At 37.9% G+C, this 27,992-nt stretch overlaps 3 protein-coding genes across 8 annotated transcripts; 1 reads left to right on the forward strand and 2 right to left on the reverse strand.

The window, feature by feature from the left end:
- Positions 1–770: 770 nt before the first annotated feature.
- On the reverse strand, positions 771–1,845 carry mRpL49 (mitochondrial ribosomal protein L49). Its single transcript, XM_034976876.2, has 2 exons — positions 1,602–1,845; positions 771–1,279 (listed from the first exon to the last, which is right to left on the reverse strand). The coding sequence occupies exons 1-2, from the start codon at positions 1,716–1,718 to the stop codon at positions 815–817; spliced, it is 582 nt and encodes a 193-aa protein (XP_034832767.1). The 5' UTR covers positions 1,719–1,845; the 3' UTR covers positions 771–814.
- Positions 1,808–23,631, forward strand: east (enhanced adult sensory threshold). Of its 5 annotated transcripts, none has more exons than XM_069503746.1 (10): positions 1,808–1,941; positions 2,503–6,400; positions 7,716–7,785; positions 10,723–10,926; positions 11,166–11,322; positions 12,347–12,518; positions 12,747–12,887; positions 13,012–13,163; positions 13,480–15,169; positions 15,409–23,631. In XM_069503746.1, the coding sequence occupies exons 2-10, from the start codon at positions 2,789–2,791 to the stop codon at positions 16,132–16,134; spliced, it is 6,924 nt and encodes a 2,307-aa protein (XP_069359847.1). In that variant the 5' UTR covers positions 1,808–1,941; positions 2,503–2,788; the 3' UTR covers positions 16,135–23,631. The 5 variants fall into 5 exon arrangements, with proteins under 5 accessions (XP_069359847.1, XP_069359849.1, XP_069359850.1 ...); XM_069503748.1 differs by having other exon boundaries at positions 10,726–10,926; XM_069503749.1 differs by having other exon boundaries at positions 7,716–7,740.
- Positions 23,632–24,931: 1,300 nt separating this feature from the next.
- Positions 24,932–27,989, reverse strand: LOC117989735 (homeobox protein Hox-A6-like). Of its 2 annotated transcripts, none has more exons than XM_034977147.2 (4): positions 27,854–27,989; positions 27,038–27,317; positions 25,778–25,932; positions 24,932–25,302 (listed from the first exon to the last, which is right to left on the reverse strand). In XM_034977147.2, exons 2-4 carry the CDS (start codon positions 27,306–27,308, stop codon positions 25,222–25,224), a joined length of 507 nt encoding a protein of 168 aa, XP_034833038.1. In that variant the 5' UTR covers positions 27,309–27,317; positions 27,854–27,989; the 3' UTR covers positions 24,932–25,221. The 2 variants fall into 2 exon arrangements, with proteins under 2 accessions (XP_034833038.1, XP_069359866.1); XM_069503765.1 differs by having other exon boundaries at positions 27,038–27,429; positions 27,854–27,981.
- Between the last annotated feature and the right edge of the window lie 3 nt (positions 27,990–27,992).

A 27,992-nucleotide genomic window follows, 5' to 3' on the forward strand; every position in this document is an offset into this window, starting at 1 on the left:
GTTTTCAAAAAAAACCTATATCCATGCGGACAAAGTTGCGGGCATCAACTAGTTAATAAATAATTGAAATAGATACAATATAAAGTAGGTCAATTATTTTACATTGATAGTCTCAATTCGATTCGTATTTTATAGTATTCGTCACAATTTCATCTAAATATAAAAACATAATGTAAGTAAGTATATAATTCTGTGGAAGGTACACAATCTCAACGTTGACGAGTCTAAAGCTAGTGTTATCCTTTTCCTCTGGGAGAATTATGAAAGTGGTAGCAATAGATCTGTCTTTTTCATTTAGTTAAGATTGTTCACCAGAAAATTAGCCACATTAATTAACATTGTTTTTCAAATATACGTAGGTACTGAATTAAGAATCTCAGCCTTTTTGGTAGTAGGTTAAAAGAAAAAAAGTTATTGACTTAAATGTTATAAAACAATGAAGATTTTTTAACTCATTAAAAGCTTTCATATAAAATAACTAATAATAATATAATAATTATTAATTGAAATAAGATTAAAAAATTGTTGAATTTTCAATTAAATTTAGAACAGCCCCCTGATTGTGTAAGAATGACCACTTTAATAAAGGGCAGAATTTCTTGACGATTGCGATAGCCATGAAATGGTTATTCTTACACAACTGGGGGGCAGTTTGCTCAAAATCAGACTAGCCATTTAAAATAGAGTGTAAAACACGTTAAAAAATCTTCAATTTTTTTTATAATATCGTCATTACTGATAATAAACAGATATAAAAAAGAAACGCAGAATCTAGTTTAACTTTTTTAATTAATTTATAGAAAACATTCTCAATTTAAAATCCTTGAGCATAAGCCCAATCACAAAGAGTTGTCACAAAATCACCTTTTACTTCAATAAATCTTGCTAATTCATGTACCCTTGTTTCTACGTATCGCTTTTGTGTTATTTGCAAATGTTCTTTAATTAAATCATTGAGCAACCAAATATCGCCCTCAATCTTCTTAATTATAGAGATCTTTCGCATGCCTCTATAAGATAGTTCTAAATATATTGGCAATTGATGGTTTCTAGTTCTTGCAATAAAATATGGTAGATTTTTTGCCTCTTCTTTCGGTGGTATCCATCCTGAAGGATATGTTTCTTTTGGTTTTACTTCAGGAATAGTTTCAAATGGCATTAGCCGTTCCACGTATGCCCATTCAGGGGGATTTTTTACAATTTCGAATTCATATTGTTCTTTGATTTTCTTAACAAACGGTGAATGTGCATAATTTGAATAGTTTTTCTTACTGGTAACCTGTAATCAATAAAAAAAATTGTAAAGCAGGAAACAACAAAAGTTTTAGGAAGTTACGATTGGACCTAAATACAAAAACCATAATATAAGTAGGTACTTAAATAATACTTTTGTTAACAGTTGATACCAAGTTTCAATTGATAAAAAGATTTTGCAACATTTTATGAAAGAAAAATACAAAGACTGAATTCTGAAAAATAAATAAAAATGCTCTTTTTGTGCGCGAAAGCTGTTTGTGAGGGTGTACACCCATAGTTCTGTCACATGTCGCATTCAAAGCAACATTACAACGCGGCGCGAGTAAAAATAAGTGTATAATTACCGATATTGACTCTGGTGTAAGTTTTGCACCCAAATCAGAAGCGTTGTTCAGGATTCGCCCGGTTTTTCCGACGAAAAAACGTGCAAATGCGCTCTGTGAACGCCACACGGTCGCCATTTTGAATAGCGAATAGAGCGATTGCTTGCTACAAGAGCAATAAGAACTATATTATTCGTTTCGAAGGAAACATTATGGCGGACGCCTGCAGACATTTGGGCTTTTCAAAAATCGTTTTCTAAGTTTTATCGCGAGTTTTTATTGAACTTTTTCGCATATTATGGTGCATTGAGTGTTGAATTAACTTTTTATTGTGGTTTTTGGCAGTTCCGTGGGATAAATTGTGAGTATTTTGTGAGTACATAGCGGAGGTGCGCCACGGGTAGGGAAATGATTTGGTGCTTTCTGTCTCTCGCTGTCGGCCGACGCATACGCAGCGCTCAGCTGTAGGTGGCGTTGCGGTCATGCGAGATGTGTCGAGTACAACACCACCAAAACATGATATTTTCATGACTTTTCCGGCTGGCTTTTCTATGCAACGGGTGACCTAAACGTAAATATTGTTTCATATTATGAGATTTTAGGCATTATACTATTACTTTATACGTTTAATTAGTGACATTTTGAGACAAATATGCGTGAAAAAAGTCCGCGAACTTGTTGATTCTCGCGCATCGCTTTTGTTTACCACGACTTTTAGGATTTGATTTGTGACTGAATTATTTTGAATTAAGAGTCAATTAACTTTATAATGTCTTCAATGAATATTCCATATATAGAAACAAAGGAATTTGAGTTAATTGCTGATCAAGTTCTCGATTTGATTGAAATTTTAACAATTTAACGTTAATTAATTATGATTGTCTTTTTTATGTAATTAAAACGGTAATTTATTACATTCCAGGTCCCGATAACATGCCTTAAGGAAGAAATCAACCCTCCATGCCATTATAAAGGTCATGCAGTGTAGATACTTAGGAGTTTACACATTTCTTGAGCAAACTTTGAAATAGTTTTATATATATTTTCATACAGAAGATCTAAGACTATTAAGTTATTTAACAGTGAGATAGGCTCTGAAGTCAGTCTTAGGACCAATAACTGTTGTTTGGTCTGCTCTGATCACCCGAAAACATCACCAGCGACCTGATGTCCGGGAAACAGTACCGTCTCCCACCAAACATTCCATCATGAAAACTAAACAGGCTAAAGACGAGTCAGACAAGAGTATAGATGAGGAAACTGTGGTAGAGCCCAAGACTAGAGCCCGGAAGAAGGCCTCAGACTTCAACGAGGAAGAAAAGAGCAAGCTGGTCCAAGATGACCCCAAAACTTCCAAAGACAGCAAGAAACCTGGACCCAAACCCAAAGCAGTGGTCAAGAAGAGACCTCTAGGCATCAGAAAGACAAAAAACTTGAGGGGCAAGAAAGTTCCACCTGCTAAGAAAAATGTTATAAAGAAAACTGTCACTAGGACGAGGAAAGCTGGCAAGGAGGCTCGTACCGCAAGTGACAAGGAAACCATCCAGTTGATACCTGCTGCAGAGATTAAAAAGGAGCCGCTCGATGAACCCACACCTAGTTCCAGATCCTCCAGCCCCAGAACTGCCGGTAGGAGAGTAAGACTTAGCTCTGATATGGTCATGATGAAGTCGGTTCTTGGGGATTCTCCTAGCAGCCTAGTCCTCGGACCACGGACCAGTCCATACTCTATGCGTTCCGAAAGGAGCAATAGTCCCTCTCTTTTTGAAGGAAAGAATTTGAGGAGTGGGAAGCCTAGAAAAGTCAAGAGTAACCTGCTCAATGAGGTTGTCATGAAAGAGCAGAAGAAAAGACGGTTAATCTCAGACGCTCCAGAGAGTTCAGAGGATACAAAGAAGTTGAAAAGGGGACGTTCCTGCTCCAGAGATGGCAGTGAAATCTCTAAATGCTCAGATATTACAGAATCAGATGTCAGCCTCAGCGAACCACTCAACGACAGTGAGAACAAGGAGCTCAGCAAAAACTTAGATAAAACTAAGACTGACCTAGATTTAGATATTGAAACTAATGTACAGATCTCTCCTATTGGAAAAGTGCCTTCTCTTAGTGTCGACTCAAAATTAACTGAAACCAAACCTTATACAGAGCCTAGTTCTATGTTAAAAGAGAAAATTAAGAAGAAAGTGAGCTTAAAAAGAAGTACTTCATTAGACTCAGATAACAATAACAGTAATAGGATTAAGTTAGAAAATATAAATGTATCAGACCTAGAAGACAAATACTTGCTGAAGACTGAAAACGATGCGCTTATAGAAGAACGTAGTAGTATATTGACTAGTATGTCCAAGACATTTAACTCAAAGGAGGTATCTAAGAATATTAGGAAGGCAAGGAGGGGTAAAAAGGCTGCCACCACATCGAAGCCTGTCACCAATCAAGCAGCCAAGAATGGTATCACCAGTACAATAACCAATGACTTAGTAGAAGACAAACATGAAACAGTTGACTCTTTATCTAAAGAAATCAGTGATCTCATAAACGATTTAGACCAAAATATAGATCGAGACCAAGAGATGTCAAATGAAGCAAATATTGATCAATTGCAAACAAAGTCAGCTAGGCAGTTCTATGGAATTTCCAAGCCTTTAGGTGATAATAACAGCATTATTGCACCTGAAACACCAGCTAAAGATAAAGAAGCGGTTTCTGCTATCGTTAATGAATGTACGCCTACAAAGAATGACGATAGTGAAAATATCAGACTTCACTATGACGACTCTGTTGAGAAGTGTCCTGAAAATAAACAGGAACTCTACAAATGTAACCCATCTGTAGCAAGCATAGACAAACTCATGGATAGACTGAAAGTGTTTGAAGAGTTCGATAAGAGAAGACAGAGACAAGAATCGGAATGTAAACCTAATGACAGTAAATCTGTTATGGTGACTGATGATGTTGTTTTAATACAAAAATCAGGAGCAGAGTTCAAACCTCTAAAAGATTTACAACAAGTAAGGTCTCCAGAAAAAATAATTGAGAAAGAAAATGTTCTGAGCTGTTTTGAGAACAACTCAGCTATATCAATAGTTAAGAGGGATCAAGTAAGACGTTCGATAGATGTAGATCTCCCGAATTCCGTCACACTTATTAAAAGAAACAGTGTAAGTGCAAGGAAGGAATCAACAAGCTCAAACCATTCTAAAGAATCTGATGCTATCAGTATATTTGAGAAGTCGTTGGGCAAGGATGTAACGTTGACTGAAATAAGGAAGTCGGTAGAAAAGGCTGCGCCCGCGCAACAAATCGATTTACATCAATTCGCGACATTGCATCCGAACAACGCGAGTCAGGCTTTCAGCGTTTTAGATACGAGTCAAATATCGATTACTCCACGAAACATTGAATCTAAAATAAATAGTAATGAAGTTCAAATAACTAAAAGAAAGTCTAGTGGGTCACTCTCTCGAAAATCTTCTGAATCGGGAGTAGATGTTGAGGATAAGACTATTTTAGTTGAAAAAATGATGTCACCACCACATCAAATGAAATCACCACCACATCCAGTAAAATCGCCACCACATCCAGTAAAATCACCACCACATCAAATGAAATCCCCACCTCATCAAGTAAAATCAATTCCCATAATGTCTACGCCTGTAGCAGTTAAATCGCTGGAATCTACGCAACAAATGCAAGTGGATCCAGTCGCGCCATCTGTAGAGGAAGCAAAAATTATTCCTGATGATATACCCCTTACCTCTGAGATCCCAAAACTGGATAACAGAACAGGTTCTACGAAAATTATGGAACCTACGAAGATTGAAATGAAAATTGTTGAGCCTACCAATATTGAGACAAAAATAGTTGAACCTACAAAGGTTGAGACGAAAATAGTAGAACCAGTCAAGATTGAGACGAAAATAGTTGAACCCATCAAGATTGAGACGAAAATGGTTGAACCCGTCAAGATTCATACGAAAATAGTTGAACCCATCAAGATTCAGACGAAAAACATTGAACCCATAGCGAATGAAATGAAAATAGTTGACCCTACTAAGACTGAGACAAAAATAGTTGAACCTAAGAAAGTTAGGCCAACAAATATTGAAACTGTAAGTAAACCAACAGTAAGTGATGAAAAAATAATTGAAGAAGTAAAAATTGTCGAAAAAGTAGTTATGGATGAAGTATTTCCTGATCCCAAAATAGAGCCAGAGGTTAAACAAGATGAAATAGAACAGCCAATAGAAAGAGCTACTGAAGTTATTGATGAAAAACCAGATTTAGTTTCTGAAATTGAACAAAGAGAAGGCATCAAGGATGAGAAAGAAATTAAAGATACAAATGAAATTAAAGAGATTGAAGATAAAAGAGAAAATATTAGAGAGGAAATAAAATCAAAGGTTTCCAAAGTTAAATCGGCGCGTAATTCCACCGAAAACCTACCTGGGCCTAGCAACGTCGTACTAGAAACTCCAGATAGTCAAAAAAGGAAAGAAAACGTGTTACGAATGCTAGGTTTACTGACTCACAAGGCAGCGAATGAGGCTAAAATAGAAAAGATGAAGGAGAAAGAACGCATTTACGGTTCAAACTACAGTGGGGTTATGGGCAAACCCAAAGCTGGCAAATCCGACTACACTGGGACTTTGAAAACCGTTATAAAGCTGAGTCGCGGCGTGGGGGAGCGAGACAAGAAGAAGTTCAGGAGTTCGCTGAAGATGACCTTCCAAAAGAAAGGCAGGTCGGGCAAGCCGCCGCAGGAGCTGGGCGAGGCGGGCAGCGAGGACGACGCTTTCTATACCATCGAGCGGCGAGAGGTGAGTCAAACTTGATTGGAGATTCACTAAATTACGTGTTTAGTTAGTTTGTCCTCGAGCTAAGGATTTCTGATTAGCGTATTTTTTTTTGGAAAAGCAGATCCCGCTTAGCATTAAAATACCTTGAAAATACCTTAGTTTAAGTCCTATTAATATTTTATGCGGTCGTAAACACTTAGGTCAAAAGAGCTGTATTGTAACTAAAAAACCGGTCAAGTGCAAGTCGGACTCGCGCACGAAGGGTTCCGTACCATTATCTATAAAAACAGCCAAAAAATCACGTATGCTGTATGGGAGCCCCCTAAATATTTATTTTATTCTGTTTAAGTTTTATTGTTATAGCGGCAACAGAGATATAAATTTCAACTGTCTTAACTATCACGGTTCATGATATACAGCCTGGTGACAGACAGACAGACGGACAGCGGAATCTTAGTAATAGGGTGCCGTTTAACCCTTTGGGTACGGAACCCGAAAAATACCTTTCTCTTTGTCCAAGCATGTTACGTGTAATTTGCTTTTTTCAAAAAATTGCGCTACTTGAATCACTGCTATGTATCCACCTCAGATAGCGTTCGATCCGTAGCCCAAGGACAAACCTTGCAGAATTCCGCTGGCGAAAAAAATTATGCGGATTTTCAGCGTTTTATTCGTGTAGATAAGCGCTTTCCTAACATTAGGGCGGTTACAGTACAGACTAGCGCTTTAGCTGCTCGTGTTAGGCTCGTTTTGGCGTAGCCGCTTACAGGCGAGCTTTAAATCGCGTTTCAATAAATCGAACGCGTGCTCGCGCTTATTTCGGCGTGTTCGCTCGAACCAGTCGGTTCTGTTGATAGCAATATAGATTCTGATGAAGAAAAGCTTATACCGATAATACGCGACAGGTCGAGATGGCAATCGGGGTGGGGACGCCCCGCGCTATCCATTTTTTTGTCTACATAAAGAACACTAATACGAACCGAATACGGATGAGTGCACAAAAGCCCTTAGCCTCAAAAGCTCCGAAAGCTCCAAGTTAAAGGAAATCCGAAAGATCGGCGGTTCAAACCCCACCTTCCGTATCACAAGCTTTACGCTTAGTTGGAGGGGGGAGCGGAATGTTAGTCATGATAAACATGGCTAGTAAAAAAATAATTAAAAATAATAATAATTTAACATAACTTTAAATTTTTTTTAACAGAATTAAAAAAAAAATTAAAAAAAAAAATTCTTTTAAAAAATAATTTAACATAACTTTTAATTTAAAATAACTTTAATTTTTTTTAATATATTTAGTAAAGTAAGTAAGTACTAAATAGATGTTGTTCTCTTTCAGGGCATCGCACTGGCAGCAGCCGAGGGTGGGCACAGAAAGACTCATTACAGTAACCGCCTTAACAACCATGGTGTGTGGACGCTCACCTCACCCTATGTGCCGACAGGGACAAAACTTGCACTAAGGGAGCCTGTCCACTACAGTGGAGCGGAGGGGAGATGTGTTCAGCGGGCCAAACCTGCAAAACGTCGTCTGTCACTCGGTAATAATCTGATTGCTCTGGTGAACACATCTCCGCGTCGATGCGCTGAAGTGGACAGGTAGCCTAATCCCCCAATCTCCCCCTATCCTCGCGCAAGATTCGCGACAACTTTTAAACCAAAACAAAAATCACGGTAACGAAAAGTTAAAACCGAAAGTATTGTTTTTCGCGCACCTTTAACATTTTTTTTTTTGTAAATGTCCAAAAGTAAATAAGTTTTGTCCCTGTCGGTATTATAAACTTATCCAGTTTATTAGAGCTTAAAAATTCCGACTTATTCACCAATTTTACATACATATGTATGACTAGCTTATTCTCGCGACTTTGTCCGCGTGGACTACACAATTTCAAACCCCTATTTTACCCCCTTAGGGGTTGAATTTTCAAGAATCCTTTCGTAGCGGATATATCCGTCATAATAGCTATCTGCAGCCCGATCCGTCCAGCAGTTTGAGCTGTGCGTTGATAGATCAGTGAATCAGTCAGATTTTCATCCATACTAATATTATAAATGCGAAAGTGTGTCTGTCTGTCTGTCCGTCTGTCTGTCTGTCTGTCTGTCTGTCTGTCTGTCTGTCTGTCTGTCTGTCTGTCTGCTAGCTTTTCAAGAGATAGCTTGCATCCCGGGGAAGGACATAACTCTTTATCCCGGAAAATCAAAGAGTTCCCATGGGAATTTAAAAATCGGAACTCACGCGAACGAAGTTGTGGGCATCTCCTAGTTCTATATAATTAGATTAATTAATAATTAATTTTATATTACATTCTAAACTATTTGATAACGTTTGATTTAAGCTCTGATAAAATTGATAAGTAAATAACACTACTCAACTAATACCTAAACAAGTTCTAAACACTACTAAACAGTTACTATACTATTTTTAATTTTTGGAAACGATATTCTAAATTAAACTAATTTAGGACTAATGCTGATGTAAAGCCTGACCAGAAATATAAAAAACTTGGTCTGGGGGAGCCACTAGTATAATATGGTCTATGGTCTCTAAGTATTGTGAAGTTTATTAGTTCCACGTTTTTTTAATTAGTTCCACGGGTTTTCCGCAATATGGCCCGGTGTTTTAATTTTCTGGTCAGGCTTTACACACACACATGTGAACGAACGTTGCGTAAGTAGGCCACTCGGAGTCAATTTCGCGTCGTAGGCGGGGCATTGACCCGAGTTTTGCACGCTATACGTTGCGGGTTTGAAAAATACTAAATCCCTAAAACTACAAAATGAGGCAAATGGTTATTGGTACAGGGATTGTGTTTAGGTAGCATAACAATAACGCTAAGTTTTTCCTAGCGTTCTAGTTACACCCTATATATTATTACTTTAGTTTTTACGTACGTAACTGTAAGTACGGTTCTGATTCAGGTATATAGTTCTTAACTCGAGCCATTATGTAATTACTAATTTTACCCGCTTGTCATACAACCACAGTAAACACTAAATAATTAAAATTTACTTTAATTTTGGTTTTAGTGTCTAATTTGACGGCCACTAAAATGACGGCCACGCGCATTAGCAATTTGTGGGACTTATACCACATTATTATTATCTTAATAAAACAGATAAATCAAGGTAGGTTATGTATAGAGACACTACATACATAGATTTCAGCATAAAATAATCTTAAGTTTAGAGATTTGCACCAATAATTTCCAAAAAAAAAATGTGTGGGCTAAGAAAATGTTGCCAACTTTTTGTACCAGTACCCTTCAAGAGAGATTACACATGGAACTGTAGAAAGAGATAAAAACCGATATGTCAGCGACAAAACATCACATAGGTGTGAGTGGCAGAGACGCTCTACGAAACCGAAGCTGCCGATTATTTATCTCTTTCTAAAGTTCGATGTAATCTTTCCTGCCTGGTACTTTAAGTAGTCTTTAGCCATAGAAATGTTCCACTAGATGGGGCACTTCATAGTACTTAACTACATGTTCCAACGAACATCGGTGTCCGCACCCTTGTCAATCGCAATCCGCTTTAGACTCAGTCCGTTAAAATAATAACTTTATATAAATATCAAAAATTCCTGACCGGCAGGATTCGAACCTACGTCTTCAGGGTTCGCGTCCGACACCTTGACCGCTAGGCCACGGTTCGCTAATTCGCAATATGGGCCTTTGAAAGCAGTTTCACTGCAAGATGTCGCTACTAGATGGCATTAACAGTCGCTTCAGTACTGAGTGAACATACATATCACAGATTTCGTCACTGGCAGCAAGCGAACCGTGGCTTAGCGGTCAAGACATTTGGCGCGAACCCTTAAGACGTAGGTTCGAATCCTGCCGGTCCTCAATTTTTGGTATGCACCTATTTAAAATTATTTAGAAATTTCCTTGAAGTGTATGTAAAACCACTATAAAAATTATAATATAAAAATAACTTGTGTGATAGTTCTAAATTATTATTCACATAGGTAGCTTTAGTAGGTACAGTTCTTGCAATTCACGAAGGCGAGTGGACTTTACTTGTGGTTACGTCGGATACGCGGGCATTGCGTAAAGTGTGCGTGCATGTCGGACCAATCAGTCGCGAGCAAGCGCTCGCAAACGCACACATTCAGTGTACCTTACTTATACCGATACGACTTAAATACGAGCATGAACTGGCCTTCGTGAATTGCAAGAACTGTACCTATAGTCTGTCCTAACTTATCTATATTCGCAGAAACAGACTGCGTCTAAGTGCGGACTCGAATGTTCGTTGGGACATGTTGTTTTTATGGAGCGCCTTATCTAGTGTACCATTAATATCGCTGGTAGCATTGGTGCGAGCTATACAATCGTTTGCAGCAGAAACAGAAGCAGTTCCTGAACCTGAGCCGAAGGAGACGTTGAACCTGGTGATCCCGGAGAAGGCGTCCTCGTTCAGCATCCACCCGGGGCGGCTGTGCATGGACCAGTGCTTCTACTGCGGCGGCAAGTTCGGCCTCTTCGACACGCCGTGCCACATCGCGCAGATGAAGAGCAGTGAACGCCAGAGGAAGGTTCTGGACAGTGAGTGCCATTTAAATCATTGTACACAATCATAAAAAAGCCATACTTTTTTTTAAAAATAGAGATAGCGAGCAAACGAGCAGGCGGGTCACCTGATGTTAAGTGATTCGTACAAAATACATCTTGACAAACAAAGGAGCTTAAATGCATTTAGCTATCTCGCTTTAAGAGTAAGAGTCACAATAACAATAGGGCACTACAGGTATTTATTCTGAGTAAATATGAATTTTGTACCTCAGACGAAGAGAAGCTGACCATAGACAGTTGCCTGTGTGACGCGTGCTACCGCCACGTGGACCGGCGCGCCAACTGCCCCTCGTATCGCAAGCGGCCCCATGCCAAGCCGCCCGAGGTGCCGCTCACGCCGTCCCAAGACGTCTGTCCCCCGACTGTGCCGTGAGTACCAAGAATTATTAACCGATAGACGTCCACTGCTGGACATAGGTCTCTTGTAGCGACTTCCACACACCACGGTCTTGCGCTGCCATGAAACGTTTGATGTTGTCTACCTAGTTTAGTGGGGGTATGGGGGGGGGGGGAGTGTCCAACGCTGCACTTTCCTGTGCGAGGTCGCCAACGTTTATCAGTTTTTCGAACTATGTGCCAGCCCATTGACACTTCTGCATCGCAACCCGTTGAGCTAGTTCTGTTACGGATCTCCTCTTTTCTGATTTGATCATGTAGAAAAACTCCAAGCATAGTTGTCTCCATCTAACGCTGAGTGACTCTGAGCTTTCTTATGAGGCCCATAGTTAGCGACCATGTCTCGGATCCATGTCATCACTGGCAACACACACTGTTCGAAGACTGAAGAAGCTTCCATTGCAGAACAATCATTCAACCTCACCTGAATTTCTGGTATTTTCCCATCTACCGTCATTCCAAGTAATTTTTTACACTTACGTGAATTGTGGAACCTTCCATTTGGGTGTTCTTACAAAACTACTGTTGGAGCCCTCTCTACATTGTGTGTTTTACATTGCAGAACACGTCAGACAAAGTCGCGGAGAATTAATATTTGTGGATCCATGAATTCTAAGAATTCTCAGGGGGTTTTTAAAGGAGTTTAGATAAAGTCGCGGAGAATTGATATTTGTGGATCCATGAATTCTAAGAAATCTCAGGGGGTTTCACAGGGGTTCAGGCAAAGTCGCGGAGAATTGATATTTGTGAATCTATGAATTCTAAGAATTGAGGGATTTTTAAAGGGGTTTAGACAAAATTGCGGAGATTTGTGGTTCTATGAATTCTAAGAATTGAGGGATTTTAAAGGGGTTCAGACCAAGTCGTGCAATTTTGATTTTGTGGACCCATGAATTTTAAGAGTTCTCAGGGAGTTTCTAAAGACCTAAACAAAGTCGTGGAAAATTGATGTTTGTGGATCAATTTCCTCAATTGATTTAGGAAATATTGTGTCTAGCGATCCAGAGAAAGTCATCAGCCCACCGCTGGAAGAGGAGAGCGAGGAAGAGCCGCCGGCGGCCACGCCCGGCAGGCTGGCCACCTGCCACACCAGTGGCTGTGTGGCGCCCGCCGACCACTCCATACGAAGAAAGTGGCTCATCAAGATGCGCTCCAGCGTCAATAAGATTGTGAGTGTACCACACCAAACGAGTTCTACAAGTATGTTACCCCCTAAACAAATATTGGTGCTGATTCTGAGCATAACTAGTGTTGGCATCCTCTTCTTACTAATATAATATGAATAAGTTTTATTTATTTATTTTAATATTAAAATTAATATTGTAGCTAATATTTTCGTAATTAATAATAAAAAATAAAATAAAAAACATTTGAACTGAATACAATATTGTTTCCAGCTGAAGCTAGAGTGCGACTACCCGGGCCTGCACACCATCCCGCTATGTGCGGAGCACTACCGCACGCTGACGCCGCTCATGGCGTGCGTGCTGTGCCGATGTAGACTCACCAAACACCATAATCTCCATTTCATCCATCATGTGAGTAACCAACATTGTTTTATATTGGTTTTTTTTATTTTTAGTTTTTACTAGATGCTAGAAGGTCGCCGGGCATATTTTACTATCTTACTATAAAATCTTACTAAGTAAAATGATATTCCAGGGTTACACAGATCTCAATCCACTGCTGAAGGTGGCTGGCATCCCCGTAGAGTTCCACGAGCGGCCGGTGCTGTGTAAAGTGTGCCGCTACTTCTGCACGCTGCTCACGCGGCCCGGACATAATGACAAGCAGGCCCGGGCATACACTCGCAAGTAAGGACCCGGGTTCGATTTCTATTTCACACATTTTGATTAAGCATTGTTACTGAGCTAAACCTGATAATATAATATGGTCTTCCGTCGGGTTGAGATTTTCAAATTCTAGAGTAATTACAATTTATGGAATTAGAAATCAATTTCCAGAATTTTTTTGTTGGGGGTATATCTCATGTTTATCGGAATTGTTCTTTTACTATTAGATAGGCTTTAATAAGTTCTTAAATAAAGCCATATTAAAGTAAAAAGTGGTGCCCTTATAATAATCTGTTTATTGTGCCAAACTTGTTAAAGGTAGTCCATTCCTTTTCAGACTTCTCCAAATCTACAACATAGAAATCCCACCTGAACTCAGCCAAGACGCTGATGACAGCAAAGACCTAGAAGACTGCAACACTAGCGCTAACAAACAAAAGAAAAAAGCACGGACGAAATCGAAGCAAAGGAAGTCAACAGAACCAGAGAAACAGGAATCAACGAGTGAATCCTCAGAAAGAACCACAGAAAGTTCCCCAGAAAAGGAGAAACCAATAGAAGAAGTGGTCGAGGAACCTAAACCTCCACAACCGTTGGAAGAAGACATCGAAAGTCTTATATCATCCAACAAAATTCCAGTTCCAGGAGCAAAACCCGCGGAGAGCAATCCACCGAGCGATGCCTCCGAAACGGACGTGATGACTGACCTAGAGAACCCGCTAGTTCTCGACAAACAGACCGAACTCAGATATCTACTCCAGAAACAAAACAACCCAGCACAGTTCCAACATAACCCTAATTTAACACAAAAACAGAAAAACCTTCTCAAAGTCCACAATCTCGGGATCCAGAAACCTGGTCTCCAGCAGAGGATAAGCGATAAAAACGCAAAGCGAATCCAAAAGCTTGGACAATTCCTCCTTCCTAAAGACAAACCGTCTAAAAAAGATCTCCAGGACATCGAGATGTTCGACACTGAAAAAGCAAAAGAGATGAGCGTTTTCAAAAACATAACTTTAAATGACGAATGCACGATAGAAACTATACCAAATAAACGACCGGCCGATATAAATTTACTCAAAAACAAATGGCAGATGTCCGAAAGTTTTACTCAAGTCAAGAAAAATCTAAGCGAACTTTCAAAGAAGACGCCAGTCGAAAAAGAGCCAAAGAAACTTTCTGATACGAAATACTCGAATCCTGTAAAGAGATTGGAAACAAATCCTTCGATATCGGTCAGAGAACTTTTCCCTGGAGAGGAAGAAATGCATTTACAGTGCAATATAGAGTTTAACAATATCAAGGGTGTTACTCCTGAGGGTTGGGAGAAGTGTAACACGATGATCCAATATGACGTAGAAACTAAGAAATTGTGGAACGAATTGCAAAGGCCCTACGGAAACCAGTCCAGCTTCCTGAGACACCTGATTTTACTAGAGAAATACTTCAGAAATGGCGACTTAGTATTGGCCCATAATGCGTCACCGCACGCGGCGAATTATAGCACTTCAGTACAAAGCAGATTGCGGGCTTACGATAACATCCCACCGCCAGAACCTAGAAGGGAGTCAGTCAGTTTAATAGAATTCCGGAAAAAACCGTCGTTAAACGGCAAAAGTTTGCTCAAATCTAATCAGAATTCTGAAGACCCTAAGAAGTTCATGCCTCCCCCTTTGCCCAAACCTAAAGCTAAGAGCGATAAGAAAAACAAGCCTTTACCGCCCGAACTAATAGCTATCAATACTCCAAACGCACAAGGAAGAAAAGCTATACAAAATGTCTTACACAATATCCAACAGTTGGTAAAAGGAGTTTCCGCGTCCGATCCGACTGAAGTCGCCGCGGCGCCGTTACCCCCGCCAAAGTTTGAGCCTCCGAAAGAAAAGAAAGAAATGCCCGGCTTGATAAAAGAGAAGAAAGACAAGCCTGAGACGACAAAAGATAAGAAAGAACCCAAAGCTGACACGCCGAAAAAGCAGAAGGCAAATAATAAAGGGTGGAGACCTACGCTCATGCCTATTACACCGGTAAGTTTACTTTGAGTTATTAACAAGCATCTAAGAATGACGATGAGACTGCCATCTTTTAAAGAGGTCAACTAGTTGTTAGTGCGCTAGATAAAAATGTCTACTTTTTATTTACTACATGTTAAAAAACTGACTCAGTTTCAATAAGAGGATCTCTCTTTAAATCTGTATAGTACATAAATAATATAGTCTTAACAATTCCAGAAGCGAAATTAATTTTATTTATGTCCATTTTCCAGGAAAACTTAGCAAAAGTCGCCCGAGAAACGCCAAAAGTCGCTGTTGACGGACATAGCCTACCCAGCCTAGTACAAGTCCTCTCTGCGGGCACTAGGTATCACATCACCTTTGAGGACTACAATAGGATGTGTCTCATACGCCGAGAGAGACAGAAGAGGCTGCAGGAAAGAGAGGCAAAGACAAAAACGCCCTCTAGCGAAGAAACTATAGTCACTGAACTACAACCATCGACGTTACTCGGCAACGGAGGTACCGTTCTACAGAACATACCCTCCGACAAAGAAATAGACAAACAAAGAGAAAAAGACATGCCCGAACTACAGATTGGGGCAAATGCTGCAACAATACTCAAAAATGTGGGGTTAAAAAACATTACAATAGCCCCTATACCGGCTAAAACTGCAACAATTACGTCACAAACGTACACACCCGCTGTGTCTTCACCATTACTGGTAACTACACCAATGAAAATACCTCAGTTAGGACCCTCAGTTTCCATCACGAGTGAAACCATTTTGAGCCCTAGCATACCAATAATGGTGCACAGTCAAATGATACTACCAAAAATACCCAAATCGTTGACAGTTATACCCCAAACTGTGGCGAATCAGATGGTTATACCCTTTTCAACGGCTCCAAGTCAAATTGTTGCAAGTCCGAGCCAAGTTGCAACAGTGAGTCAAGTTGTAACGACCACAGGTTACGTTCCAGATCAGAGACCATAACGAAACCTGATATTCGTGGTTGTATAGCGACCACAACTCGCGACTGAGCCATAGACTGATGTAGACAGTAGAATAATCCCTGTAGATACCCAAAAATTTACTAATGAAGTGAAGAAAATGCGTAGATTAAAAGAAAAAGATAGGCGGAGCTCGCGAATTAAGTTGAATAAAGTGAAGCTACCACACTTGTGGTTATTGTGATCATTGTAATTATTGTTATTGGCCGAATTAATGTGATTATTAAAAAAGTGTATTTTAGCTAATAGTGAAATGACATGTTGGCCAATCAGAATGATTGCAATCATCACATTGATGGTTTGGTTTGGTCTTAGGGCTACAAATTATATCAAAATGTTAATCTTAACATTCATGCACTAAATGTCAAGTTTAAATACAAATTGCAGTAATGCAATGTGAGAATGTACCTATTTAAACTGTACTCAAATGTCATCTCCAAGGGGTTGACTTATTCTAACCAACATCAAAAACTGGTTATCAATTTGAAGTGTATAGTGAGATTTACTTATAAAATCGACTCGATAATCTGTTGCCCCATTAATATACACAAATATTCAAGCTACGCGATCGGCTTTTGTTGAAATCGGCTTCTCCGAGTCTGTTTCACAATTAACTGTCTATCTTTTTCACTTAGTCTGAGCCAGGGTGTGGGAAAATGGACAAAAAAAGTGTTTTGTTGTAAAAATGTTTGTACAAAGTGTTGGAACTATTACAGTGGTATAAATCGTCGCGAGTGACTCCTAAATTATTTAAAAAAATCCTATTTTCGTATGTAGTGTGTAAATGCCTCAAAAGTGTTTTCTTTGTGTCGGAGGCACAGCAATATGTAAGTGAGACACCAGAAGCCTTAAATGTGTAAATATAGAGTAAAGACAATGGACGTGCGCGCTGTGAATATTTGGTGACGAAGAATTGTGTTAAATATTATAATTATTAAGTAACTATTATGCCTGTCTTTTGCCAAAAAGTTGGCTAACCTCAAAAAGTAGTTGTTGAGGTTTAGTAGTTTTTAGTTATTGCTAAAAAGCGTGGGAATTTAAAAAAAAATGTTTCTAAAAAATATACTATGTAGGAGGAAATTTTTTAGTTCTTAGTTTCGTCCTATTAGCATATTTTTAAGAAACAAGTTTTTTGTATTCTTACTACTTTGTCACACATTGTCACGTTTTGGGGTAAGCCTCTTTAGCAAAGTACGGCAGTATTATATTGTGTTAGTCTGAGGTGTTGATTCCCCAGCGAGCAGGTCTGTTAAGGCTTGAGGCACATTGCCGCAGGAACGAAGCGAAGCGACACTTCTTTTCTATACCCATACAATGGGGCCGATTCTCTTGTACACAATCTCTAAACTAAACTTAATTAACAGGTCTAAATCTAGTGCTATCCTTTTCCGCAAGCAACATTATGAAAGGGATAGCAATAGATTTAGACGTGCGATTTTAGTTTAGTTTAGAGATTGTGTACAACGGCCATAATGTAAACTCAAGTTTATCTGCACTATAATATATACTGTATAGTCTAGATGATAGTGGAGGGGATAGTTTGCACATAGATACTGCGCGCTAAGTGATGAACCAATGTGCAGAGTGCAGACGCACAGGCATTCGTGCCTGTGCGGCAACTGTGTGTTGAGTACAATTTAATAGATCGATAAATCGTCTACTGCGCAAATTTTAGGTCAGAATTCTGTTTTACTGACGCAACACACACTTTCACAATGATTGTGAAGCAAAATTAAAAAGACTGAAAGAACGTACGTGTGAAATGTGAATGTGTGTTTATTTGTTGAAATTATTCCTGATAAAAATGTACACAGTACATAGTAGTGCAGATACGTTCGGTTTACTTTGAATAATCTTAGAAACGATGTGTCGCGTTGCTTTTAGTCACCCGCAATGTGTCTTGACCCTAAGTCTAAGAAATTCGATTTCCGCGTTTGTTAAATCTATATGACCGCGACGGTCAATATGACCGCGGAACTCAAATCTCCCTCAAACCGCTCTCTGTGGAATCCACGCCAAACATAGTATAGTCTAGGAGCTAGGAGTTACAAAAAAGCATATTTGTGCAAATGATATGCAGGCTGTCTCTCTCATCGCTTTATTTATTGAATAATTTATTTATGCTAATTGACTACATTCACAGAAACATCAAATTTCAAATACACATTACACCTTTTTTTTAGTTTAGCCTTTTTTTCGAATCAATGAATTACAAATTTTATATGAAAACTCATTTTTTTGTATGGAAAAATAATTCTCAATTTCATGATTCAAATTTGTGCAAATCACTATTTCAGATACAAACTCGTATATTAGTAAACTTTTAGTTGTTATTTTTTTTTAGATAAATATACTTAAATACAAACCTTATATGAAAATTCATTTTTTTTTGTATGGAATAAATAATTTATGAATTCTTGATTAGCCAAATCACTATTTTAGTTATAAATTCGTATCTTATTTCGATTTTAATTTTTTTCAACCTTTTTTGAAACAATGAGTTTTATATTAAAAACAAATTTAATATCCATTTCTTTTTGTATGGAAAAAATAATTCACGAATTTTTGATTAGCCAAATCACTATTTCAGATACAAATTCGTATCATATTTAATTTTTAGTTTTTATTTTTTTTTAACTTTTTGAAACAATGAATTCTATAAATAAAAATCAAATATGAAAACTCCAATTGTTTTTTGGAATGTACTAAATAATTCATGAATACTTGATTAACCAAATCGCTATTTCAGATGATATTAAATTCATTCTTTGACTCTAAACTTTCATTTAAAACTTTTGACTCAAAAATTATAAGTTTTTTTTTGTTATGGTACGAAAATACATAAATTTCACTGCATTTTCACAAAATCACAAATGACATGAAATATTATGTCATCAGGTACACTAATTTTATTGGAAGCATTCAAAATTATCTAGTCAGGCTTAGGCCGGCAGCACATTATCAGGAACTGTCAGGAAAACTCTACTCATGTATTTTATGCTATCCCTGTCTGTCAGAATGTTGCTAGGCCGTACGCTATGATGTCAGAGTGGGCGGGACAGAAAGTTATACAAAATCTCTGAACTAAAATGACAGTTCTAAACATATTTCTATCCCTCTCATAATATTCTCTGTGGTAAAGGATAAAACTAGGTGTAGACCTAGCATTTTAGTTTAGTTTAGAGATTGTGTACAGTAGAATTAGCCACATTTTCTGATAATATGCGACCGGTTTAAAAAAAATGCATTTATATTATTAATTTATTTATTCACATCACAATAGAAACCACATATCATTTGCATGAAAAGTTAGGCAATTAATTCATCATACATATTACATACGAGGTGCTTAAGTGCTTATATTTTATTATACATATTGTCTTCATACATACTATTATTCTCTTCAAAAAAGGTTTTAAATCAATAAGATTTTTTAGTTATTTTTTTTGTGACGACCTATTTTCAGTCAGTGTAAATTTTTTTATTTGGTCACTAGTTTGTTTTTGGACTAGTTTACAGTTTACACTCAATTGATATATAATTTATATTAAAACATCGCCCATTTAGCTCTTGAGTATGTCCCGCTCGTAAATGTTGATTGAAATAGCATGCTTTCACGCATTGAAATACCGAAGCGAGCACCCTTAATAGGCACTAACCCTATTTCTCTATTTTCCTAAATAAATTATAGTTTCTTAAATAGCACCAAGAAAAAAAATGTATTAAACTATGTGTAATTAATTATTGTTTGAAAATCACTGAAACATATTTTTCCATTGTAATGTAAGTGTTTCATAGAAACTAATTCACATGTAATATAGTCAAAGAGTCGGTGACTTAAATTGGTAAAGTTTGATAAAAGTTGTAAAACCACCACCACTAAATGATTTCGACTTTTATGAAATATGCCCCTCAATTTATTTCGTGGACTCTTGCGCTATTTTGTGTAGTGTAGTACACTAAACCTACCTAAAAATTGGACAATAGACAATATCTCAAAAAACATACTTAAATAGTAAAAAAACAAGTTTGTAAGAAATGTGTGATACCCTAAAATTAAAAAATCAAATAGACTCATTTATTCCTAAGAAATAGTGCGAGAACCAGTGTAAAATTTGAAGGGGTACCTACTTCATCAAAGCTAAAAGTTACGTAATATAAAACTTACCTATGTTGTGAATTCTCGACCCTTGAAAGGTACTTTAAGCTTTTACCAAGTATCTCCTTAAATTTTACCACCGATTCTCGGACAGAAAGTTATGATCATAACCGCTTAAAACTTAAAGCTTGTATTGGAACAAATAATGTATAAATAATATAAATATAGCGACCAATTTAACGTGCATAATGTATTCCTTTAGTGTATTTTCCAAAAAAAAAAAATTAATTACAAATAAGTGTAAAAAAAATATGTGACGAAAAACTTAAATATTATTGGCAAACATTGATATTTCAAGAACCAAAGATACACAGTGCTTGGAATAAACGTAAACGCGCGCGAGACTCCATTTTCGAAAATGAGTCTGCAAAGGTTTTTATCATATTAAATCATTATCACTTAAAGTTTTATTTCAAAAAATTTAAGCCTAAAAAGTTCTGAATTCGTCGGATATCTTGCTCGTCAAACTTGTATAGGAACCTATCTTTGGTTTTTTATATCTGTGATGCCAAATGTCAAAATACGAGTGATTCAGTGCCTGACGGACCTTGATATAGTACGAATGTATGTCACAGTGCACTTTTGTAAATAAAACACATAATACTCTAAGAACTAGTGACCTGTTTATTCAAAGTGCTAGTACCGGTGATTTTTTAAGAAAATCATTAAGAATTCGTACAAACTAGATATCCAAGATCTGGCAAGTTTGCGATTGTGGTTAAGCTGCATCAATACAATCTCAATTATGATTGGCTGGATTTATGGTGTCCTTGCTACAAAAATGAATTTTGGCCCATAGTGAGAGAGTGTCCGCCAATCAGAGATTATTATGATTATGATTGTAACACTAGCTTTAAAATTATGGCAATCAAGGGATAAAACACTATCATTAAAAAATATAATGACATCTAAACCTACATGACAACAATTTACATGAATATTAATCAAATAAGCTCCTATGGTTAAATACCTAATATTTTTTTAAAGTTAATTGTTATAAAAATATTTGGTGTTGATTTTAGAATTTGTACACTGCTTATCGATATCCAGTTTTTACGTGTTCATATGAAATTTTATCTGTACAAGCACTTTGGAGAAAATGTTAGCCAACTCTTAGACTATGTATAAATCCAATTTATATTTGGTAAAAGCTCATGGTTGAGAATTGTAAGTTAAACGTATATGTACTGTTGAAAATTACTAGTATTTTATTTTTGGTCAAATATCCTAGGATACGGTCCAATGTTAACATTTAGATTGTACAGTTAAACTAAGCGTAGTTAAGGCGATGCTTCTCGGTTTCGAAAAGTGACCAGTTTAAAAAAAATAGGTTCCAAAAATGAAATTTGCAGAATTAATTTATTAATGACTGATTTTTTAATCGCTAAATAAACTGGTGAAGAATACCTTATTTTTCATATTGATAATTTCCAATAGGTGCAAAAGCTGTCAAAACGGCTTTATGCCTAAAAGTGGCCTTTCGAGTCGGCAGATTAATGTACTATGCGATAGTAGGGAACGTTATTCGAACACAGCGACATTGACGCCTGCGTCCACAAGTCGACCTAACTTTATTTAGCGCTTGAAGAATCGGACATAAAAATTTAACTAGTGATGCATATTATTTTACCTCATACTTAATAATAAGTCTTTAATGAAATATAAAAGTCGTTAAAAAAAATTTACATTACACAATTTTTTAAACCCTAAATTTTCTTGGAACCTGTCAGACGTAAACAGGGATCTGTAAATAAAACAAAAAGTTAGCATTTAACAAGAGAATTGTAGCAACTATTTTTATATATTTAGTATGGGCATGTAAATAGTCTATTATTATATATCTAATGTACTGTGAGATGTACTCCCAGGTAACTGTTATATTGTTCACATATCTAGTTTTTTTTTTTTACACACACTATTGTAATTTTTTTTTTTTTTTTTTAACTTTTTTTTTTAATACAATAAAACTTAAAGCTAGCCTTATCTAATTACTATATAAATCATGACCGCGTGGAATGGTGCCAAGAATACTGGCTGCATTTCCGCGCTGGACAGCCAGGCTGATCCGCTGCGCAAAAGTAGTATTTTGATGTTTTTATTTTAATTTTCTAAATGCAATCCTATGTTCTTTAATATATATTTTCATTTATAGAAGTTCAAGGTAGATATTGTAAAAACAAAAAAAAACTTTTTTTTGTAACTTTTTAATTGATATTTCTCACTGACGCACTCGCATATATAACTAGTGAGCAGTTTTCACGTAAAAATGTACTTTGTACTGTGAGATAAAAGCAATCATGTTTATATTTTAAGTGAAGGCTTTTAATCTTTATAATCTCTGTATATAAATATGTAATTTAGATATTTAATAGACTTTAAGAGAATAGTGACTTAACAATTCTGACCAATGACCATAATAATATTAGTGGTCAGCTCATTTGGTCAGATATACAATTTAGATTTACGAGTGGCTATTTTCTTATTAATAACTGTGTATAAATGAATTAATATTATAATCATAGTTATTATGAAATGAAAATATGACCGTAAGCAATTATTTACGATTATCGAGAAGTGTTCGCCTTAATACGCAAGAATTGTTATATAAATAATATTTTAGCGCCAAAATCCATTTAGCATCGCTTCATAGATACGTATTCGGTTTTTACGCTTACCGTACGCTTGCATGCTGCTTTCATATAAAAGAGATGATCAGGATTTTTATGAAAGCAGTACGCTTAGTATGAGCTTTTACATTTCGCCAACGTTGATAGAATTCGAGCATCAAAACACAATAACGTCACTGTAAAATGGACCTAAACGATCTTGATTAAAAAAATATCTGATTTTTTAAATTTTAAATTACTACGAAAATCGGTCAAGTGCAACTCAGCTTGCTCCAAAGAAAACTGCGCTCCGATGCTCCGAGATCAATCACCGAGCATTGAAATATATGCCTTATTTCAATTGGATAAATATTAAATTCAATTGATTAATTTAAAATCCTCTGCTTTCTCGTCCTCCAATGTGCGCAGGCGCTATGGGCCCAAAATGCAAGCTTAAACATACAAATACGCCTCTACGAAGCGACGCTGCATGAAAAGTGGTTTAGTGTTTTGGAAGTTTCATCGAGAATTGTTTTTTTTAATTCCTGTGTCTCGCAGATCACGAACAAGCGCATAGGCGTACAGCCCGGATGTTTAGGTTCTTCCAAAGATAGTGTGTTATATAGTTTACATTATGTTAGTTTTCGCGTTCGGCACCAGATGGCGATAGTGCCCGAGGTATGAATTTGTCTAATAAACATATCCTGTCCTGAAATTTTTGTTTTTCTTTCTTTTTTTTTAAAATATGGCTCTTCAACTGACGAACATTTCATTGGTCTTAGACTGCGGTCCAGCTGGGAGCGGGTGCGTCCTGCGGGGCGGAACGGATGTGCGGATGCGTCCTAATAAGTGCGGAGAGTATGGCATCGCGTCCGCTGGCCGCCCCGTAGGACGCAGCCGCTCCTAGCTGGACCGCAGACTCAGGCTGAGATCTATAGAGCGCACTTTGACTTGCTCAGACTTAAGATTGAGTTAAAACAAGACAGATGTATGTGAAAGATATAGTTCTGCCTCATTTTAACTCTTAAGTATTAAGGGCGGTCTCAGACTAGCGTATTTATTTGCGCGTATACGGTCGTTTCAGCATATACGCGCTTACACGCGCGCTACATTATGCGCTTCAAAAAACCGGACTCGCGAATACGGGCATATTTCAGCGTGTTCGCTCGAACCGGTGGCCCGGTGGGTGGTGATCTCTCGCGACTCCCGCTTATACGAGCTTAGAAGCGCGTCAACGCTCGTACGAGGTGAGCGTGTGCCAAAAGGTGGCGCCTATGCGCGCCTACATGCGCTTCCAAAAACGAGCTCATACGCGCGTATAAAACGCTAGTCTGAAACCGCCCTGAGCAAAGTCAAAGTGCGCTCTAAAGATCTCACCTTTAGGGCCGGCATATACCTAAGTATGCGACAGGTCGAGATGGCTATCGGGATGTGAGGCGGAGGGACGCCCCACACCTACGCTATCCCGCATCGGCTTAGCGCGGGGGCTGTGTGGGTGTGCGAGTCGTCACCACCCCGAATGCCATCTCGACCTGTCGCGTACTGATGAGGCGCAGGGAGGAGTCCTATTCACTGCCAAACTATTATCGACTTTACTAGCGTTTAAATAATATCGAAAATCAATTGACCACTAATCGCCGAGAGTAAAAGAGAAGATCCGACCAATAGTTCTGTCAATTGATTTTCGATATTACTTCAATGTATGCAAAGTCGATAATGGTTTGGCAGTGAAAAATCCTCTGCGCTACGCCTCGCTAGATTTGGCCAGCTGTAGCGTGGACTCACACATACGAACTACAGCGTCAAAATGAAGCGATGTTAGTAGTCGAAAAAGCGAGCATTCTGAAATCTGTTTGTAACAATCATTGTGACGTCACGTTAAACTCAAGATGGCGGGCGCAGGTTTCATAATGTCATGAGGGTAAGGTGCATCAAATAAATAAAAAATATGTACCCCTAGGTACCTGATAAACCTTTATTTCTAAAAATAACAACAACTAATCTACGTACACAGTTTAGTTATCTTCAAAATATCTACATTTAATTAGGATTAGGTAAAATATTTAGATAGTACCTATACTAAAGTAGGAAATAAGAATAATCGAAGTTTTGGCAATTTTTTACTAAGATTAGATTGCGTTACATACGCGACAGGTCGAGATAGCAATCGGGGTATGAGGCGGGGGACGCCGCGCTCGCCCGTACCGGGTTATTGCGGGGCGTTGCGTCCCCGATGGCCATCTCGACCTGTCGCGTATTATGGGTAGGACAAGTTCTTTTATTTAATTTCTGCATAAAATAAGCTCTAATCCTTCTTCTTTGTGTGCTTGGAAACTCCCTTAGTTCGTTTCCACTTCATTCTTCTATTTTGGAACCAAACTTTGACCTGGAAGTTGGGAAAATAGATTTTTAATAAAGTATTATGTCATGTCAGTTATCACTTATCAGTAGATTACAGTATAGTGCAGGTAGCTATGAAATGCTCAACGTTTCTGATGCGAACAGCTAAGGTGTGGAATGCCCAATGCCCTTCCGGCGTCCGTGTTTCCTGCCAAGTATAACCTGCATGCTTGTACCTAGATACCTTCATAAGGTACGGTATTAATACCTAAGCATCATAGCAAGCATAAGGCAAGCACGCTCCAACCTAGATTCTTTGCTTTTTACTAGGCATGATTGTCACCAAGCGCAAGCCTATATCACAATAAGAATAAAAAATAAAAAGTACCGTCGCAGGCGCGTGAGGTACCTAGTTGGCGCACGCGAACTCCACCTCCAGGCTACGGATCTGCGCTTTGCTGAACACCGTGCGTTCATTGCGACCCGCTGACCTTTGTTGATGGCTGCGGGATACATGATACCTGTCTCTCAGTGAGGTGCAGCGCCACGGCGATCTCGTACCGTCGCAGGCGCGTGAGGTAGTTGGCGCGTGCGAACTCCGCCTCCAAGCTGCGGATCTGCGCTTTGCTGAACGCCGTGCGCTCTTTGCGACCCGTCGTCGACAAAGACCGCAGCTCTGAGGATACAAGCGTAAATTAAAAATTGTGTTTGAATACATATTCTAATTTATTTGCAATGTGCCTTGCACAGTTTTTCGAACTATGTGCCACTTCAGCTTAGCTGAGCAACCCGTTGAGCTATATGTCAGTTACTCTGGTCCTCCTACAGCTCTCCTCATTTCTGATTTGGTCACGTAGAGGAAGGAACTCCAAGATAGCTCTTTCCATCGCATCGCCCGCTGAGTTTATATGAGACCCATTAGATCATAGTTAAGTAGGTATGTCTCGGATCCATAAATGGCATCACTGGCAACATGCACTGTTCGAAGACTTCGGTTTTCAAAAGAAGTTACGTAATGGCACATATATAAAGCAATAAGGACAGGTGATAGAAAACAAGGTAAATGATGATCAGATGGCCTGGTTAGACGCCGGCGCCATTTTTGTTGATACGATTTCACATCTACAGGTGGGTTTTATGAGTAGGATGTTGTTTATAATAGCTACTATTGCTACGATAGTATACAACGGCGTTATGTCGATCGTGAATGACATAAATCTCATACAACAGGTAGGTACATTGTCATTATCATCATCATCATCACCATCCCACCACTACAAACTATCCAAACCCTGCTCATTCTTAGAGTGTACCACTCTAGTGAGTGTAATAGATTGGCTTAAGGATAAGGATAGGATGAGAAAATTATGGAGAACTCTCAGGCATATGCATGTTTCCTCGCAATGTTTTCACCGTCAAAGCAAGTGATATTTAATTTTTAAAAACCAGCCAAGTGTGAGTCAGACTCGCACACCATAGGCCAGTAAATAGAGCATTTAACCTCGCACTAAATTTCCAATCCTACGGAACCCTAAAAATGCACATCAGTCCGAAAAGTCAGAGGCACTTAGTGCCTAAGATCGAAGTCTAAACCCCCACTAAGACTAAGTGGTTGACGTTTTAACCACCAGGCTATCACCACTTACATTCTACCATTAGCTAAGAGATTAAGGTAGTCAGGGTTTGCCTGTTAATAGAAAAGTCAATTTCTCAAAGAGGGTAGGTATTGGGACAACACTAGGTGGGTACATTAGGTTAATACTACTAGGTATAAAACTCACCCTCCTCATTGAAAACAATAGAGCTTCCTGTCTCCAAATCTTCTTCCTTCACTAGCATCGGCTCCCCCCACTGCCACTCCCATTCCTCAGGATACACCTCCGGACCCTGGCCCTGGTCTGGTGCAGTTCTATAGTCGTAGAACATTTGGAAGTAGTTGGGAAACTCCTGGTTGTTTAGAACCTCCTGGTACATCATGGGCTCGAAATTTTGAAAATCCTGCTTTTCTGTTCCCTCGTTTGGGAGGAAATAGTTTGTTTTGAAATACTCCATTCCTACGGCCTTTACTATTCCCTCATGAAACTTTTTGAAAATCTCTTGGATAAAAAAAATGAGCTTTTCACCAGGTCTATTTTTTTGTAAGTAGGTGCCTAAGAACTAAATAGGTACCTACCTACGTTTGAAGTACAATAAATATAAAAAGATTACGATTTAATACTCATTTTTTTTTAAACTTGCAAAGCTATAGAGCTTTTAAAGAAAAGCAAAAGCAATGAAGTTGGATGGTCTAATACCTACAGAATTTTTAGTTACCTATGTAGTAATGTATAAGTTATTTAATTAATAAATATCACGAAAAGTTTTTCAGTTTATTTTGAAAAGTGAAACCGCATAAAAAATAGGTGCACAAGCAAACCTTAAGTAAGTATTTTGTAAAGAAAATTCACGAATCAAATCGTGAAAAATTGTAACTTTAAAATTCGAGAAATAAGAAGGTAATCTTCGAGCTTCAACAGTACTTTCACAAAATTCTATCAAGCCTAAACTAAAAATTACTATTATATATATATTACTATTTTATTTATACTCTGTATTACCTAATTGTATTTTCAGGATTTAATGAGTGTAAAGAAAATTCATTAACTGAAAAATTCGAGAAATAATCTTCGAACTTCGAAAATACTTTCACTAAACTCTGTATTCTACTCTAAACGTTGTATTACTGAAAACACGTCC

Source organism: Maniola hyperantus, chromosome 16 (assembly GCF_902806685.2).
Source record: "Maniola hyperantus chromosome 16, iAphHyp1.2, whole genome shotgun sequence".
Taxonomy (NCBI): Eukaryota; Metazoa; Arthropoda; class Insecta; order Lepidoptera; family Nymphalidae; genus Maniola; species Maniola hyperantus.

Bases quoted from the DNA above. Each gene is read 5' to 3' on its own strand.
- mRpL49 (XM_034976876.2), bottom strand. From the start codon at position 1,718: ATGGCGACCGTGTGGCGTTCACAGAGCGCATTTGCACGTTTTTTCGTC. The intron at 1,280-1,601 runs GTAATTATACAC...TATTGATTACAG, and splicing joins TTACACCAGAGTCAATATCG to GTTACCAGTAAGAAAAACTA.
- east (XM_069503746.1), top strand. From the start codon at position 2,789: ATGAAAACTAAACAGGCTAAAGACGAGTCAGACAAGAGTATAGATGAG. The intron at 11,323-12,346 runs GTGAGTACCAAG...TATTGTGTCTAG, and splicing joins GTCTGTCCCCCGACTGTGCC to CGATCCAGAGAAAGTCATCA. The intron at 13,164-13,479 runs GTAAGGACCCGG...ATTCCTTTTCAG, and splicing joins GCCCGGGCATACACTCGCAA to ACTTCTCCAAATCTACAACA.
- LOC117989735 (XM_034977147.2), bottom strand. From the start codon at position 27,308: ATGGAGTATTTCAAAACAAACTATTTCCTCCCAAACGAGGGAACAGAA. The intron at 25,933-27,037 runs GTGAGTTTTATA...TTGTATCCTCAG, and splicing joins TATTGTTTTCAATGAGGAGG to AGCTGCGGTCTTTGTCGACG. The intron at 25,303-25,777 runs GTATCATGTATC...CCCAACTTCCAG, and splicing joins TGCACCTCACTGAGAGACAG to GTCAAAGTTTGGTTCCAAAA.